The sequence below is a fragment of the Cynara cardunculus genome (assembly GCF_001531365.2).
Source record: "Cynara cardunculus var. scolymus isolate 2C chromosome LG 4, CcrdV1, whole genome shotgun sequence".
Lineage (NCBI taxonomy): Eukaryota > Viridiplantae > Streptophyta > Magnoliopsida > Asterales > Asteraceae > Cynara > Cynara cardunculus.
In genome coordinates, this window is record NC_037531.1 from 14799765 (window position 1) to 14818143 (window position 18379).

General features: G+C 35.3%; 2 protein-coding genes across 2 annotated transcripts; both read left to right on the forward strand.

Annotated features, from left to right (window-relative positions):
- Nucleotides 1-1438: 1438 nt before the first annotated feature.
- On the forward strand, nucleotides 1439-8306 carry LOC112510910 (phosphatidate phosphatase PAH2-like). Its single transcript, XM_025116264.1, has 10 exons — nucleotides 1439-2966; nucleotides 3643-3915; nucleotides 4023-4092; nucleotides 5181-5265; nucleotides 5947-6033; nucleotides 6110-6182; nucleotides 7176-7219; nucleotides 7288-7416; nucleotides 7512-7610; nucleotides 8081-8306. The coding sequence occupies exons 1-10, from the start codon at nucleotides 1439-1441 to the stop codon at nucleotides 8135-8137; spliced, it is 2445 nt and encodes an 814-aa protein (XP_024972032.1). The 3' UTR covers nucleotides 8138-8306.
- Nucleotides 8307-12405: 4099 nt separating this feature from the next.
- On the forward strand, nucleotides 12406-17325 carry LOC112510911 (protein WEAK CHLOROPLAST MOVEMENT UNDER BLUE LIGHT 1-like). The gene is made up of 3 exons (XM_025116265.1): nucleotides 12406-12549; nucleotides 13764-14378; nucleotides 15427-17325. The coding sequence occupies exons 1-3, from the start codon at nucleotides 12406-12408 to the stop codon at nucleotides 17323-17325; spliced, it is 2658 nt and encodes an 885-aa protein (XP_024972033.1).
- The last annotated feature ends 1054 nt before the right edge of the window (nucleotides 17326-18379 follow it).

Consider the following 18379-nt stretch of genomic DNA (forward strand, 5'->3'; position numbering starts at 1 on the left):
ATAATTTTTTTATAAAAATAATAATTAAGTTTTCAATTATAATTCAACGATTATCTTAATTATATTTTAGATTTTTATATTTAAAATGTGATGTTTATCTTTATATGATTATGTTTATCTGCAGTTAGTTACACAAATTCAAAAATGAAAGTTTAATAAGTTGTATTTATGCACAATTTACTTGTAATCCTGTATTTTAAGTAATATGTATTAATAAACAACACTCATACATAAAAAATGAGTTTTAAAAGTTTTTATCAAATGTTTTATAATATAATATAGATATATGATAAAATAAATATAAAATCAAATTAATTGAAAATATATTAAATAAAAATCAAATAGACTTTCTTATGGTTCAAATCTGTAAATTAACATGATAATTTATAGATTTGATCCATATATTTACAGACCTGGTTCAAAAACATATTTTTTTAATATTTTATTCTTTTTGAGAAGGTGACACTTGTAAACTTAGTAATATTTTTAAATTTTTTAAGAGAAATGACTAAAAGATGAATTTAAAGCCTGAAAATAATTATTTTATTAATTTTCAGTTATATTTTATATATTTTAAAAATATAATAAAAATGGGGCATTTGAATGGAAAAGGGAAACTCAAAAGAAACAGAAGCAGATATGGGAAGGTTATATCAGTTAAGAGATAAAAAACCAGGAACGGACGATTATGTCCCCCTTCCCTCCCTCCCTCCCTCCCTCCCTCTACACCTCCATTAACTACTTATGCTCTCCATCATCGATCTTTCAAGAAAATAACTAAAATCCAATAAGAACCTCGGTCGCAAAATAACCGTGCCTCCTTCAATCTCTCTGTTTTTCTTCTCTCCAGGTTAGACTCTCTTGGCCCAGCCCCTTCTTTGCCCATTTGCATTTTGATTCAAAAGAGAATCCAGGGGAGGTGGGGGTGTCATTTTCTCGGATTCTCTCATCCATCATTTACGTTTGAATCTTTGATTAAGAGTACCTTTTTTTCCGCATTTCTAGACTGTATATGAATTCAATCTTGTTGATGTTGGTTGTTCCTTTTTGTTTTTCTATTGAGGTTTTTCATCAAATGGGTTGTCTGCATGTATATAAATTTAGAAACTTTTGATCGTAAGTTTTTCATTTTTAATCGTTGTTAATGTTCATTTGAGGTTTTGAGTTTGAGTTTTGTTTTTTTTGGGGGTGGTTGTGTCGAACCGTGTTGAGCTTAGAAATAGCTTCACATTTGTGTGGGCAATCAATTGGGTGTTTTAAATCTTGATATAATCGACTGCCACCGACTTGGTTGGGAAATTTAAATGGTTAGAGCTTATTGTATCCTACTGGTAGAGCTACAAGATTTGGGTGTTAATTTATTATAATTATTCAAATTGGTGATGTGATTTTGGTGAAGTGGGTGTGTGAACCCTCAGACCTCCTAATTTAGGGCAAGATGTATGCTGTAGGCAGGCTAAGCAGCTATATCACCCGGGGGGTTTCTACGGTCTCTGGTCCCTTTCATCCGTTTGGTGGGGCCATAGATATCGTTGTGGTTCAACACGAAGATGGTAGCTTGAAATCATCTCCTTGGTATGTTAGATTTGGGAAATTTCAAGGAGTTCTCAAAGCAAAAGAGAGAGTTGTTGACATAAATGTTAACGGGGTCGAAGCCGGTTTTCATATGTATTTGAATCCTAGAGGGGAGGCTTACTTTCTCCGGGAAGATGTAGATCCTGAGGAAATATTAGGCGAACCCGATAGGGAAGGCCGACGCCTTAGGCCAATTAAGTCTAAAAGTCTTGATATTAATTTTGATCAGTGCAATTCACTGATTGATGTGAATGATTCCAAGTCTTTCTCTAGGAATTTAGGGTTTGTTTTTAGTAGGAAAGCTAGGAGCGATAATGAAGAAGATGATTTAAGTGTTGGTAGGAGGAATTCCAGAGAGAGTGCTGAGATTGCTGCTGATCTTTTGGAAATGAAGTGGTCTACCACTCTTCCCTCTGAAACTAACAATAGAAATGATGGAAGAGTTAACCAGGATGATGGGGAGATTACTAGTGGAAAATTGGAGGCCAGCTTGGTTTTGCATGAAGAACACTTTGTAAATAATTTGGAGGATAATGAGGGAAACACTAAAGTTGCAAAGGAGGTTGATAAAGTTATTGTAGCAAATGCTGACAGTGATGGCAATGTAGAAATTTATGAAGGAGATTTGGGTTCTTTGGAAAACGGTGAGACCTTAAAAGTTGGGTCGGATGGTTCTAATGGGCCAGAAACAGCTGAAGAGCCTTCAAAAGCTGTGGAGGAAAGTTACACAGAAGTTGCTTGTATCCGGCAAGGAGATGTTTCAGAAGAAGTTAATGTTGTTGAAGTTTCTGTTTGTCGAGCTGAAGATGATAAGGGTACGAGTGATGCAAATGAAACCGATAAAATCAAATCGCCATTGAAGTCAAACGGTGAATTTCAAGATGGTTCAAATGCATCTCTTTTGGAACCACCAGAAAGGGTTGTGGAGGAACAGTTTACGTTCAGTGATCTTGATGATAGAAACTCAAGTGCCAACCACTTAGAGCAAGAAACTCAACCCCCATCTACCTCAGAAGTGAACCATGGTTCAGATTCATCTCCATGCACATTTCATAAGGAGATCAAGGAAGATGATATGGAGGGGCCGAAGGGAAATATTCGAAGGTTTCCAAGTGATGCAGATATAGTCAAGAATTGTCAACTTACAGAAGAGGAAACTGGAACACAGGCCAAGTCTCTGCCCAATATGTGGTCACAGTTTGATGAATTTAATCCAAATAATCTTGATGCTTCTTCGTATTACTGTCTTGATTCCAAACGAAAATTCTCTAAGTGGGACATACTCAGGAAAGATGCTTCAAGGATCATAAAAGAAGGCGATAAACAACTATCTGATTCTCAGTCTGCAGATACTAAATCAAAGAATCTTAAAGACGGAAGTAATGCAGGTGGTAAGACAATTATTTATTGCAACCTTGTGTAAAAAAAATTTATGGTTTGATTTTTGATGTCAAACGAACCAATTTTAAACCTCAAAGTTGTGCATTATATCTCTTTTGAAAATCATACTAATTCTGAAGTTGAATCTTATTTATCCTGACCTCAAAGGTTAATATTAGTTTGTGAGTGTGACCATATGGAACTGAAGTCACTACAACAAAATTGGATTTATAGGATGTCTAACAAGTCTAAGCGTCCTAATTGAATGTTTTATAGGACTTTGTTTATAGGACCAAACAATAAAGTGTCCTATCTAAAAGTGTTGCAATAAGTTTATAGGATGCTTTTAGGCGTTTTTACAAGTTTTTTTTGAAGATTTTTAAAATAAAGTATCGTATTAGCTATTTTATGGGACACTTTGAGAAGTGTCTTATAAAATAGCTAATACGACACTTTATTTTAAAAGTGTTCTAAAAAACTTGTTAAAACATCCAAAACGTCTTGTAAACCTATTGTAACTTTTTTAGATAGGATGCTTTATTGTGTGGTCCTATATAAGTAAGTCCTAAAAAAGTATTCTATTAGAACACTTGGACAGTTTAGACGTTCTATAAACCTAATTTTGTTGTAGTGAGTGTTGTGCTAGATATGCAACAATGGTGATGTCTTATGGAACACCTATTTCAGGTAATCCCTCCAACATTCATGATGGCACTGATAAAAGCTGGAGCCTTTGGCCCTTTAAAAGATCAAGAAGTAAAAAGTTTTCTCATAAAGAACATGACTGTAAAAAAGATTCTGATTTTGATTGTGCGTCAGAGGTCGATGGAGAAAAAGACCCTTTATCGAAATCACATAAGATGCACAGAGAACTCACTCCAACACCCGAACAACTAGAGTCTTTGAATCTTACAGAGGGAAAAAACACAGTAACCTTTAAGTTTTCAACGCCAGTTCTCGGGAATCAACAGGTTTGCAGTCTTTTTTCGTTCGTGATCAGGTTTATGTCTTTTTGTTTGTATAGTTTGTGTTATGTTGCTTACACTATGCAGATACTGTTCAGGTTTATGCCAGAATTTTTCTGTGGAGATGGGACTCTCACATTGTGATCTCAGATGTTGATGGAACAATTACCAAGTAAGTTTTTTTTTTTGGTTATATTCAGGCAATGGATAGTTCTTTTTGTTGCTTTATATTGAGCATATAGACCGGACAAACACCTTCTAAAGTTGCTTAAGGGGGTTTCTGAATTGCATCATCATCTAAATTGGTCAAATTCTACAGGGATGCCACATTCTAGAAAACACAAAAATAACGAGCCTATAAAAATTATGAAAGAACTTGAAAAGAGAAAACGAGTGAGAAAACATATTATTGGTGATTTTAGTATCATCAATAGGTGACTAGGAAAACATAATGTGAGTAGGAGATGCAGAGTGCACACTCGCAAATACCGCCCTCCAAGGGGCAGCGCCCCTGGCGTTGACCTCTACTGATTTTATGAAGGGGATTATTTTGGAATTATAAGTTTCTAAACATCCTGAATGAAGTTCAGAAGGTTAAACTTGGTGTTTTGGAGACCAAGTATGGATTCAGAAGCCTTTGTGTTTGCATCAGAAGCTTCTGATTGAGAAGGGTTCCGAGTCAGAAGAAGCTTCTGAGTCTTCTGACCCAGAGCCTCTAATCTGTTTTCAACCTTATCCATAAGCAGTTATAACTGCTGAGTAGTTATTTATTAACCGCCTAACTCACCCGTAACCGTTGATCTCTCTTATAAATATGTAAAACGGTTAATCTAGTGTGTATATATACTTGAGTTTTCTGCTTTGAAACTAGAGTGAATTATTGGATTATTACGGTAATACTTGCTTCGTGAAATCTAAGACATAAAAGGGTCGAAATATAGTATTTGGAAAGTGCTAACAATACATGATCCAAGAATTATCCAAGTGATTGTAACCACGAAACCTAGGTTCTCAACACATATAAATAGAAACAAGCAGCGGGAGTGTATACATTTTATGTTCTTATAACCATACATATAACATATCCAATTATTTGAGGTGTCTCGAAGTATTGAAGACCCTAAACGCAAAAAATGGCTTCCATTCAGAAGCTGATGATCCTCGGTGCACCAAGAGCTCCCTTTGAAAAAATGGATTTAAACATGTTCCTATATTCCCATCCTTCCAGAATTTTATATTCTTCCCGATCTTGTTTTACAGATCTGATGTTCTAGGACAGTTCATGCCTTTGGTTGGAAGAGACTGGTCACATATAGGCGTAACACATCTCTTTTCGGCTATCAAGGTTTGTTGTCTTAAACATTTAATCACATGTAGATATATATATGTATATATATATATAGAGAGAGAGAGAGATGCTAATAATCACAATAGTTTTATGATGCTTATTTTGATCCACAAGATTGCCCCTGTTATGATTTAATGAGGGTAGTTTTGACATTTAACTGATAGTCAAATACTAATGACCAGATAGTTCTCGGTCAAACAACCAGAGGCGACCTAGAGATTTTTTCAAGTGGTGGGCACCCTTTGACTATAAAAACGAAGCTATGGATATTTTTTTACAAAATCATTATTGGTCTGTTGGTTAGTTCCTTGCTTTTTCTATATGAGGTCCTTTGTCCGAGTCTTTTAAGTTTTATCCCAAAAGAATTCAGTAACATAATAAACCTGAAACTAAAAGCTAAAAACCAAGAAAATGATAGAACTGGGATTTGAACCTGCGAGTTGAAGGGGAGAAAAGACCGTACAAATGACTTAATATACGGGTTGCACCCTGCAGAATAATATGGTGGCACCTTTCACTACCCTAAAAAATTACACTACGGCAGAGGAACGAAATGATGGCCCATGCCACCTATGCACCATAGGGGTCCGCCCCACAAACAATGCAATCAATTTTGGATGGAGGGAGTGTGTATCTTTTGTGATATCATGGTTTCATTGTCATGTTTTTGTGTTGTAGGAAAACGGATACCAAATTCTGTTTCTCAGTGCTCGGTCAATTTCTCAAGCCGATGTCACTCGACAGTTCTTAATCAACCTTAAGCAGGTAAATTCAAGGCAAAGATTTCACTCATATTTTCTCTTGAAGTTATTCGAGTTCTTTGTTTGAGTTCTCTTTGCAGGAAGGAAAGGCTTTGCCCGAAGGACCTGTCGTTATTTCCCCTGATGGACTCTTTCCGTCACTGTTTCGTGAAGGTAACTCTTTAGTGTATCGCATTAACGAAACACGAGGTTAAATTTAAACAAAAATGTCAAAAGGTTGACAACTGAACATCAAATAATTTCTTTGACTACAAAATTGAAGCAAGTATTTTTATTTATTTGACTTGGTTTATATAGAAAGAAATCAAGTTACTTTGTTCTTTTGGAACCATCTTAGATTTCTCAAGATCAATGTTAAAAGTTATAGGTCTTGAACCCCTCCGCTAGTCTCAGCCGCTGAGTCAGCTCTGAAATGCCTCCTCACATGTGTTTCCTAAGGGGTGTGGTCTGTCAAGGTTGCCAGTAATCAACATTTTGCTCAAATATTAGGAGTTATAGGTCTTTCTGTTATCTTTATTTGAGATTTCGGATCACCTTTATTGAAGCTTTGATGAGTGAATTATGATCCTCATACCGTGATGTCGAAAAACTGTCTGAATTGTAGTTTGCAAAATCAACGGTTTCGATTGCATAACGCATATTTTATTTTTTATTTAATGTATTAAATTGTTTATAAATATTAAATATGTCGATTGCACGGCGAACGGGTTATTGCCCTTTCATCTTGGTTATAAGTTTTATAAATACAGTCTGCGTGTCGTGTAACTCGAGGTTTCTATTTTATAATGTAATGTATCTTGGGCCCGCTTACCCAATTGCTTACCCGGTAAGAGCTTACCGATAGGAGTTAACACTATGATTTATTTTGATGCGCAAGATTTTTATACATCAAAACATACTGGATAAGCGCTTACCTAGATAAGAGTCGTGATCCTCACTTACCGGGTAAGACTCTCCACCTTTCTCCTCGCTCTTACCCGGTAAGATTCTTGGCCCTTCTCATGTTCATCCGATAAGGAAATTTATCCGGTAAGCACTTACCACACAAGTGTTTAGTAAACGGCCCTTTAGTAGATTAGAAGCAAGAGAGGAAGATGGCGTCATGAATCAATATACCACTAACGTTTACTCTCGTTTTTCTTGCAGTTATTCGAAGAGCGCCTCACGAATTCAAGATTTCTTGCTTGGAGGTTGGTTCTTAGTTCGTTACTATTTATACCGAAGCAAGCGATTTCTCACAAAGGTTTCAAATTTCCAGGATATCAGGGCGTGTTTTCCGGCTGATTGGAATCCGTTCTTTGCTGGTTTTGGAAATAGAGACACCGATGAGTTTAGCTACCTCAAGGTTGGAATACCGAAAGGAAAAATCTTCATCATCAATCCTAAGGTACATAGTATCACCCTTAATCACTTGATTCTAATCATGATGTCAGTTCGTTAAGTACGATTATTGCTATGTTTTTTTCTGGATTTTTTTGACAGGGAGAGGTTGTTGTAAACCGTTGTATCGACCCAAAATCATATTCCTCCCTTCATACTATTGTCAACGGCATTTTCCCGCCCGTATGCGTGCACAAGGAGGTTTGTTTCGCCTTACACTACTATCATAACTAAACCAACAAATCGTACCGCCTTGGTTTCTAAAATAAGCGTCCACTGTTCTATTTTAGTTTCTCCCTAAATAAGTGTCCACTTTCAAACTAAGTTGCTTACTTTCCAATTCTACCCTTAACTATGAAATAGAGAAATTCAATACCCGTCTAATTTTAAGGGTAAAATTGTCATTTAGTTAATTGAAAAGTGTAATAATTACACATTTCTAAAACTGTATGTCTTTTATTCTCGTGGACATTTATTTTGGTATGGAGGGGGTACAACATAACATCCATGCTTCCCCATCTGGTTTTCGTTTGGGGGAGGATTACAACTCACGGAACTTCCGGAAACTTCCGCCTCCAACTTTCGACTGATCAAAGGCGTCATGGTCGTTTGTGTTTAAAGTCCATGAGCGATATCAAACTCTTCAAGTTGATTGTGTTGCTGATGTTCAGGGATATGATCTTGCTCTCGTGAACGATGATGCGAGTGAACGGCCAGCTGCACAATAAACCCGATTGCTAGCATACGGTAAGAGATGTAGCGATGTATTTTCTGACGTCCTGCCCGATTGCGTCGAAAAGGAATCTAAAGAATGTGTGTCCAAACTTTAATTTCCAGTAGAATTAGCAGCATTCAAATTTGTTCATTTGAATTTGTAATGTTCTTCATGTAGGTATACGTTGGCATAAAATATTCACCTTATAATAAATTTCATTACAAAAAATACTTCTCTTTTGAGATCGATTTCTCAAGTAGCACTTTAACAACTTGTAAAATTCATGTTCATAAAATAGTAGTTTTTGGAAGTTCTAAAATGTTGATGGGGAAGTGTCACTTAGAGGTTGTTTACCCAAATGCTTACCCAGTAAGTGTTTATCTATAGAAGTTAACACTATAATTTATTTTGATGAGTAAGATTTTAGTACATCAAATCGTATTGAATGCAACAATTAAAAAGGGTTTGAATTAACAATTATTTCTAACGTCTTTTTCATTGTTTCGACGTCTCAAACATATCACACACGAACAAATGACATCAAACACTATCAAACTACACGTAAATTATTCAAGTTTCAACGACAAAAAGTCCAAGAACGCGACACGACGCCAAGGTTTTGTTGTTGGAAACCAGCATCGACGATCTTCAGATGCAACACTTTTTCTGCAAACTCCACGAGGTTCTTGATCTCGTCGTAATCGATGAAACCATTGCGGTTGGCATCGGCGGATTTCACCCCACACCGCCCCTTGATCAGGGTGGTGATGCGACCACCTCCTCTGAAACGGATGGCTTCCCGGAGCTCTTCTCTACTAATCCGACCGTCTTTATTCACATCAAATGTCATCAACCATATCTTGAACTCCTCCAATGTCAACTCTTGTACACCATTTCGCCCAATTATATGTCCTTTATGCATCCTCTTGGTCTGTGTTTATGATGAAATAACACACACACATACATATATACATATATATATATATACATACATATATATATATATATATATATTACAGAGGTAAGTTTCAAGAATTTTTTGTGAGTAAATAAGGAAAACGTGCATTTGGTTTGAAGAATCGGATTCGCAAAGGAGAATTTGGTTAATTAAAACATGCGATGGGATTGATTTCTATTAAAGGTGTAAAAGTATCATTGTGCTTTATATGTATAATGTCGGGAAAGAAAAAGCCGGATCCTCTTTCCAGACTGTACATTCTGATTATTTATATTATATTACAAAACATTTGATGAAAACTTTTAAAAATAATTTTTTATGTATAAAATATTATATATTGATGATATTACTTAAAATTCAAGATTACAAGTAAATTATGCATAAGTACAACTTATTAAAGCTCCATGTTTAAATTCGTATAACTAACTGTGGATAAATAAAATCAAATAAAGGATAAACATCTCATTTTAAAATTTTAAAATCTAAAATATAATTAAGATAATTATCGAAATCTAACAAAATAATTAACTTTTATCTTTATAAGAAAATTATATTACTAAACCAAATATAAATTACTTCGTTATTGAACTTAAATTAAATTATAATTAAAAAAATTGAATTAAAAAATTACAAAAAAATGAGGAATTTTAAATAGTTAATTTAATATTAATATCGATATAATTTTGTCAAATTTTTTATGATATCTTCAAATTTAGATTTTATTCAAAAATGAAAATATCGTCGCTTTTTCAAAATCACATAAGACCATATTATAACATCGATTGAGATAAAAAAATAAAATGAAATACTAAGATCAAGATGTATATCGCTGCATTGTGCGAGTACCCTTCTAGTGTTATAAAAAACATTTAAAGGAAAACTGATATAATAGTATAGGACATAATAGTTGTTCAGCGTTTGATAAAACATATTTGGATGTGATAGAACAGATAAAATGACCAATTTACGAGTTGTTTATTAAATTATATTAAAATAAATATTTTTATAATAAAACATGTCATTAAAAAGTTTTCGTTAATACGATTAAAGTGACACTAAAATAAGGACCAAGATTATAGTTTACCCTTAATTTTATCCCTGTTTGACTGTCGTTAAAGGAATAGGAAAATTCCCTGTTTGCAAACCATAATGATCATCTTGTAACATCAAAACTGCAAGGATAAAAAATGTAACTTTTGACAAACTATAAGGACCAAATTTATAGTTTACCCTTAATTTTATCATTATATGTTATTTTAGAATTTAAGTGATAAAGCATGAAAATGTCATATATGTTGTTCATTAATCTATAGTATATTATAAAATATTTGATAAAAAAATTTAAAAATCATTTTTTATGCATTAAGTACTGTTTATTGATGTATATTATTTAAAATTTAAGATTACAAATAAATTGTACGTATGTACAACTTATTAAAGCTCTATATATAAATTCGTGTAACTAACTGCAGATAAACATAATCAAATATAGGATAAACATCTTGCTTTAAATATAAAAAATCTAAAATATAATTAAGATAATCATTGATAACTAACAGAATCATTATTTTTATAAAAAAATTATTGTTAAGTCAAAAATAAATTACTTCAATATTTGACTTAAATTAAATTATAATAAAAATTTGAATTAAAGAAATTGTACAAAAAACAAATACTTTTAAATAGTTAATTTGATATTAACATCGATATATTTTTTCAAAATTTATGATGTCTTCAAATTTATTTTTATTCAAAAGTAAAAACATTATCTTTCTCAAAACCACATAAACCGTATTATATCAACATAAACAAAAAATAAAACGAAACATTAAAATAAAGATGTATCTCGCTACATTGTACGAGTACCCTTCTAGTCATTAATTTATTACAATCTGAAGTCATATTCAATAAACCAACCAAACATATATTAATTCATTTGATGGATTTCATTTCAGTCCCGTCAATTACACACATAATCAAACCTAATTAAATTATATTCTAATTTCTCAACCTTTGTCAATTATGGTATATATTATTTGAAGACGGTTGGATTCTAATGAGAAGTAGAGTTAAGATAAAAATAAACGTAAGAAGAGATTCCACCATTGGATGTACGTTAGAATGAGATACACAGAATCAATTCCGTCAAGCATGATTCATATGCAAGTTTGAAATTAAAGACGATCAAGAATCAAGATCTCTTGTTACGCTTTTCACCTTAACTCTTCTTCTCGCACACGATGTTTCGCTCAAGATATTGGCGTAAAGGACAGTTAAGTCAATTCATTGCACCAACCTCTATTCTCTTCCTTCACTGACCTTAGTCACCGTCCAAAACTGGGACCCCCACACTCTCATCTAACGCGATCAATTTACAAAACTAACCCCCGCTCCAATTCAAAAACACCATTGACGAGGCGTGAAGGTTCTGCATGGGTCGAATCCATCTATATTTAGAGGAGAAACAATGGCAGCATCTGCAAGCCTCTCGCAATCAAATATCAGATCATCTAAAAATAGACAAAATAAAATAAAATAAAGGGATTTGAATTTCTTTTGAAAAACAGCTCTGCCTCTCAGATTATGTTGTGGTTAACAAAATTACACGATTTTATTCAATCCTGTTCGTCATTTGGGAAATCGGTATCATTTGAATCTTCATTCAGAGTTAAAGAGAAGAAAATGATTTTTTATTCATCGAGAGGTATGCTCCGCCACCATGTTTATTGTTTTCTGTTTCAAAAATTGCATGATTTAATCATCAATTTTGATGATGGTTTTGGTTTTGTTTTTCAGTGGATTTGGAGCTATAATTGTTGATTTGTTGGATTCATTCGACTTTTCGGGGGCCAAAATCCGGAGGGATTTTGCAATAAGCTTCTGGATTTGACTCCGGGGATTTGCTTGTATGCTCGCTATCCATTTCTCTGCAATTTCTGTGATCAGTTTAATCTTCAAACTCTTTCTTGTGGATGCTCATTGAATCATCGTTGTTCCGTTAAGAATTCGCTAGCTATGAATTGCTTTGATTCTATTGCTTATTTAGGTATGGCGGTAAGGGAAAATTGAAGCCTGGGATTAATCGATTCCGATTGTTGGTTTTATTTAGGGATTATGATGATATTTTGGCTCAGTTAATCTAATTTGCTTGTAAATGTTCATAAATGCTTGATGGACTTCCCTATTTTGAGATTATTTATCAATTCTCCTTCTTTTAACCTAATTCTCATTGGAAATTTGGGGTTTCTAGTACAGAAATTGTTGGTTTTTTATATACATTTGGGGATAGAAAATATAAACAAGTATACCCTTAGTGGCCATCAATGAAGCTGATCATGATCTGGTGGCTTGAAGCTGAGTCTATAAGCATATCTGTTTCGGCATTGGGTTTAGCCTTTTTACAGAAGGTTTTAGGAAGTGGGTTCATTAAGAGTGACCCTAGTGCACTCAGGGAGTCAGGTTCCATGGTTTTAAGATAGTTAGCTAGTCACCGAAGTCTTTGTATGCGGTTTATCCTTTGTGTTTGTGAAGAAAGTGTTTGTGTGGTTCGAACACTAAAGAACTAACTTTGCTAGTTGCTTTAAGGCTTGTTTGAAGTGAGGGTTCAATAATGGGGGAGCTGAAAAGTTTTAGTTCTGTAGTTTAGAGAAGGGATTACACTCGCAAGAAAGGAAGATACACGGATTCAAAATATGGCGCTAAAATAGGTATACAGATGATCGTGCTTGTGTAACATTTTGATGTAGGGTGTTCTGAAAAGAGGGTAAGAATCTTTTGTTTTCATATATCAATATGCACGCTTTAAATCCCAGAGGTCATACGTCATATAAATGAAGAAACTTGAAATCAACAATGTGTGTATATACATAGCAAAGAGTAATGGTTTTAAGATAAGTTGAACAAATGCAGAAAGACTGTGTAATCTGAATTCGACATGATAGAGAAATCATAAAGTTGATCAAGCACCATAGAACCACACACTGCAGAGTGCAGATTTGATATGCCAGTATTTATCCTATATACCGTGTTTGTATGGTGGCACGATGTTCCATATGAATCCATGTTAGAAGGACATCATACCAAAGTCGTACAATTGGGACCTCAATGTGGGTCAATTTTGTTTATTATTTCGGAGGTTATGTTCCTTTTTGCTTTTTTCGGAGTAGTTAAAATGAGAGACAATGAGAGGGGTAGCATGTTGGACTTTAGGTTAGCCGGGCACTATTTGCCTCTTATTATTTCTACTTGTGTGACTGTTTGTTACATACTAGTTTTTAAATTTTCTTATTGTAATAGTATTTGTTAGTACTAGGCTTTGTGTTTTCTTGTTTAACCGATTTCTTTTACGTCTTTCCCTCATGCCTGTACTCATTGCTTGTTTGCACACACTCTCACCTGTACCTGAAACAACCTCTCTACCCCAAGTAGAGGCAAAGTTTGCTTACATCCTACTCCTAGACCCTACCTCTATGTGGGATTTACTGGGCTTGTTTGGTCCATTTTCAAGGTCTAAGTTATTACCTTTTTGAATTCCATTCTACTGTTTGGCATGTTTACTTCAATCATTAATATATTTTCTTCCAATCAACCCGTAAATTTGCAATCCTGTTCAAGAATTGAATCAGCATACATATATCAGTTCATCGAAAATCTGTAAATTGTCTGATTAATCAAATTTCAGATAAACAGCCGACTTGGCTTCTCTGATCTTTCTGGAATGGCTGATGATAAAGCTCATGGGTCAGTTAATTCATCGGAACTTGTAGACAGATATTCAAAAGACCCATATATCCTACAACAAGAAATATACCCTGCTTCCCCTAGTAGTACTGCTGAGGAGACGTTCCTAAGTCCAGACTCATCGATATCTTCCGGACATAAAAAGTATGAAAATATCGAGCCCTCTGATAGCAGCAAAAATATAGAGGCATCTTATAGCAACAAAAATATAGAGGCATCTTTCAGCAACAAAAATATAGAGGCATCTTTCAGCAACAAAAATATAGAGCCATCTGATAGCAGCAAAAATATAGAGCCATCTGATAGCAGCAAAAATATAGAGCCATCTAATAGCAGCAAAAATATAGAGCCATCTAATAGCAGCAAAAATATAGAGACATCTTATAGCAACAGTTCTTCAAACGTAGAGAAAGATGATTCAAAGAAACAGCTCGATAAGTATGACTCGAAAGTTGGTCATGTTGACACGGCTGCTCCCTTTGAATCGGTTAAAGAAGCCGTTTCCAAGTTTGGTGGAATTGTTGACTGGAAAGCTCACAGAGTTCAGAAAGATGAGGTATGTCACATTCGGATTTTGATGCATCTTATTGGTTATCTTAGTCGTTTTCTAGTTACCACTGAAACAAAATCAGGTTTATAAATAGACTGGATTTAAGTTTATAGTACCAAACAATCATAGAACACATCGTCCGCACATCACAGGGTCCCCTCACGCGTATTATCACATGTGATAAGGGTGTTCTCGCGTTCTCGTAAAATGGAGGTGTTCTCGTTTGAACCTCCACCTATATATAAATATATATATATACACGTGTGTTTGTGTGTTACAGTAAGTTGATAGAACACTTTAGGGCCTGCTAACAAGTTTGTTAGGACAGTTCTGAAATAAAGTGTTCTGTAGTCTTTTTATACGACATTATTTGAAAATATCATCTCAGGCTAACCGTACCAGATATATTCCACTTTTATTCACACCTGGGCTCGCAGTTTTAAAACGGGGCTCATGGTGGAGGTATCGGGTAAGGCAATCTTTGTTTCCCTCCCCAACCAATGTGGGATCTTATATATGTTTTAAAAACAGGTGTCTATAAAAAGCGTGTTCATAACCACTTATCAAAATTATCATGTAAAAAAAGCTAATATGACACTTTATTTTAAAAATTAACTAAAAAAGTTGTAGTCCTAACATCCTCTTGTAACATTTTAGGGGGTGTTTGAGATTGCTTATTTGAAACAACTTATGTTTTTTTACAAAAACACTTATCGACTTATCATAAGTTAGAAGGGTTTAACTTCTTCAAATACTTCTTATTACCGGTTTGACACCGATATAAGTTGTTTATCCAAACACTCAAAAATGCTTATTACCGGTGTCACACCAAAATAAGTCAATAAGTTGTTTTTATAAGCAATCCCAAACACCTTTTTAGTACAAGATGCATAATTGTTTGGTACTATAAATTTAAATCTTGTAAATCAATCTATTTGAACATTTAGACATTTTTAGTGTTGTAGAAAGCTGAGTGTAACCTTTGCTTCAACTGGAACGTATACTCGTTGGTTCCCTTGTGAAATTTTCTAAAAAGGTTTATCTGGTGATGCAGAGACGCAAGTTCATAGAACAAGAACTCGAAAAGGCAAATGAGGAGATTCCGGTGTTTAAGAAGAAGTCCGAGGAAGCTGAAAAAGCCAAAGAGCAAGCGTTACGGGATCTCGACAGCACCAAGAGGCTGATCGAAGAACTGAAGCTGAACCTCGAGCGAGCACAAACCGAAGAACGTCAGGCAAAACAAGATTCCGAACTTGCCCAGCTACGACTTCAAGAATTGCAGCAAGGGATCGCGGAGGAATCAAGTGTTGCCGCCAAGACTCAGCTCGAGGTCGCCAAAGCCCGACATCTAGCCGCAGCCGAGGAACTGATTTCCGTAAGAGACGAACTCGAAGAAATCCGTAAAGATTATTCTGTTTTAGTATCCGAACGAGATGCGGCTATAAAGAAAGCTCAAGAAGCCGTTTCTGCTGCTAAAGAAATCGAGAGAGAAGTCGAAAATTTGACGATCCAACTGATAACAACAAAAGAATCGATAGAATCCACACATGCTGCCCATTTGGAGTCCGAAGAACACCGAATCGTAGAAACTAGCGATCGAGATCAAGAAGCTATAAATTGGGAGCAAGAACTGAAAAAATCAGAAGAAGAACTCGAAAAGGTGCACCAACAAATTCAATTAGCGAAAGATCTCAGATCAAAACTCGATACAGCTTCAGTTTTGCTTCAAAAGTTGAAAGACGAGTTAGCGGTTTACATGCAAGCGAAAATGGCCGAGGACTTGGACGATAATGAATCCAATAACAGTAACAAGTTTACGCGTAGAGATATACAAGCAGGCGTTGCTGAAGCGAAAAAGAATCTCGATGAAGTGAACCACAATATCGAGAAAGCAACGGAAAACATCATGTGTTTGAAAACCGCTGCAAATTCGTTATCCGCCAAGCTCGAGAGCGAAAAAGCCGTTCTGAAGAAGATCCGGAAGCAAAAAGGGTTGGGCTCGGAAGCCGTTGTGTCTTTAGAATCCGAGATCAAAAAAACCCGATCCGAGCTCGATGATCTTCGAAGAAAAGAGCAGGAAGCTCGAGAAAAAATGGCAGAACTCCCGAAACAGCTGAAGAAAGTAAGCGAAGAAGCCGAAAACGCGAAATCAATGGCGGAAGGCGCTCGTTTGGTTCTAAAGAAAGCCAAAGAAGCCGCCGAGCAAGCCAAGGCCGGAGCCAATTCGATGACGACTAGACTAGCCGCGGCTCAGAAGGAGATCGAAGCTGCACGAGCCGCAGAAAAGCTGGCTCTCGGAGCCATTACCGCGCTTCACGAGAGCGAGTCGGCTCGAGGGCCGAAAAACGAAGAACCAAAAGGTGGGGTTACAATCTCGTTGGAGGAATACTACGAGCTGAGTAAACGGGCCCACGAAGCCGAGGAAGCGGCTAACAAACGGGTGACCGATGCCATGACTCAAATCGATGAAGCCAAGGACTCCGAAATGCAAAGCTTGAACAAACTTACACAACTCAACTCCGAATTGGCTGCACGAAAAGACGCTCTAAACGTCGCGTTGCAAAAAGCCGAACTCGCAAAAGAATCGAAACTGAATATCGAACAAGAGCTTCAAAAACGGAAAGGCGAAAACGATCAAAAGAAAAAAGGCAACGGCGCAGGCGGGTTCTTCCGTGGGTTGAGCCAAAAGAACCGCGATCCACCACCGCAGAAAGACGGCGGATCGGTAAAGTCGAAGAATGGTGCACCGGAAGGTAACAGTAACGCCGGTGATAACTCGCCGGACGGTAAGGGTTCGAAGAAGAAGAAGAAGTCGTTTATGCCCAAATTCTTCATGTTCATGGGGGGAAAGAATAAGATGAATATGAATGTGAATATGAATATGAATATGAAGGGATTTCACAAGAAAGATTCAAAAGATTCTAAAGATTCTAAAGATTCTAAAGATGTGTAAGCATTTGTTGTATTAAAAGATTATTTTAGAAGTTCTTTTTTTTTTCCAGTATTCTGTTTCACGTTTTATTTTTTGGGGTAGACGATAGATGTGTATGTGTTTCATTTTCGTATTTTAATTACGGATAGAATTTAATTGGTTCGTTTGTTTTAAATGCAGGAGATAAAACCAAGACCTGGGATCATGTGAGACCAAGGGTTTTTCGTGAGATCCGTAAGACCAATTCTCAACATTTGGATTAGATCTACAATCTGACAATCTGAACATTCATAAACGCCACAAGACTTCTCAATAATCACAAAATTGTCATCGTGCAACTTTAGACCATTAAATCATTAGCTTATAAAGTTGATCAATGAACATAAATTAGTCTTACGGGTCTCACGGAAAACCCTTGGTCTCACGTGAACCCAACCCTATAAACTAAAATCTAACTTACCATTTGTTTAGGTGTTATAAGATATATGATAAATTAAAGTATTGAAAACAAAAATACAGTTATTCTTTTTTTAAACTTGAATTACTCGATAATAACTTGATTCGTTTATAACCATATATTGTCATGCTAACACATCTTAGACTGACGATTTTCTCCCACGTCTTATTCGACGAACATGAGTGATACAATCATATTCAATGAACATGATTAATGTTCTATCGAGTTGATGAATTTGTGTGTGTGTTCTGGAGACTGTCTCGAAGTAAATAGATTGTATTCTATTAATAAAATGATACGTAATTTGTTAGACAAACCTTGAGGGCAGGTTGACTTGGCATAAGTTTACGGTTTAAAACAATAAAGTTAGTAACAACGTTTTTTTATACATAAATACATTAACAATGTGGATTTGTTATACCGTTTAAGGTTCCGTTTGATTTACAAGAAATAATAGAATTGTAGAATTAGATTCCATTTTAATCTTGAAAAAGAATTCCAGATTACAATTCCACAAACATTAGATTTAAAAATATGAAGAGACTTCTTAGGATTTATTTGATAATTATGTTTTAAGCATTCATTTTTAATTAATAAATTATTTATTAAAAATGTTAA

Excerpts from the sequence above, each read along its gene's own strand:
- LOC112510910 (XM_025116264.1), top strand. The coding sequence starts at position 1,439 with ATGTATGCTGTAGGCAGGCTAAGCAGCTATATCACCCGGGGGGTTTCT. Across the intron at positions 3,916-4,022 it reads GTTTTCAACGCCAGTTCTCG|ATGCCAGAATTTTTCTGTGG; the intron begins GGAATCAACAGG and ends CTGTTCAGGTTT. Across the intron at positions 5,266-5,946 it reads ATCTCTTTTCGGCTATCAAG|GAAAACGGATACCAAATTCT; the intron begins GTTTGTTGTCTT and ends TTTGTGTTGTAG.
- LOC112510911 (XM_025116265.1), top strand. The coding sequence starts at position 12,406 with ATGAAGCTGATCATGATCTGGTGGCTTGAAGCTGAGTCTATAAGCATA. Across the intron at positions 12,550-13,763 it reads TCAGGGAGTCAGGTTCCATG|ATAAACAGCCGACTTGGCTT; the intron begins GTTTTAAGATAG and ends ATCAAATTTCAG. Across the intron at positions 14,379-15,426 it reads ACAGAGTTCAGAAAGATGAG|AGACGCAAGTTCATAGAACA; the intron begins GTATGTCACATT and ends CTGGTGATGCAG.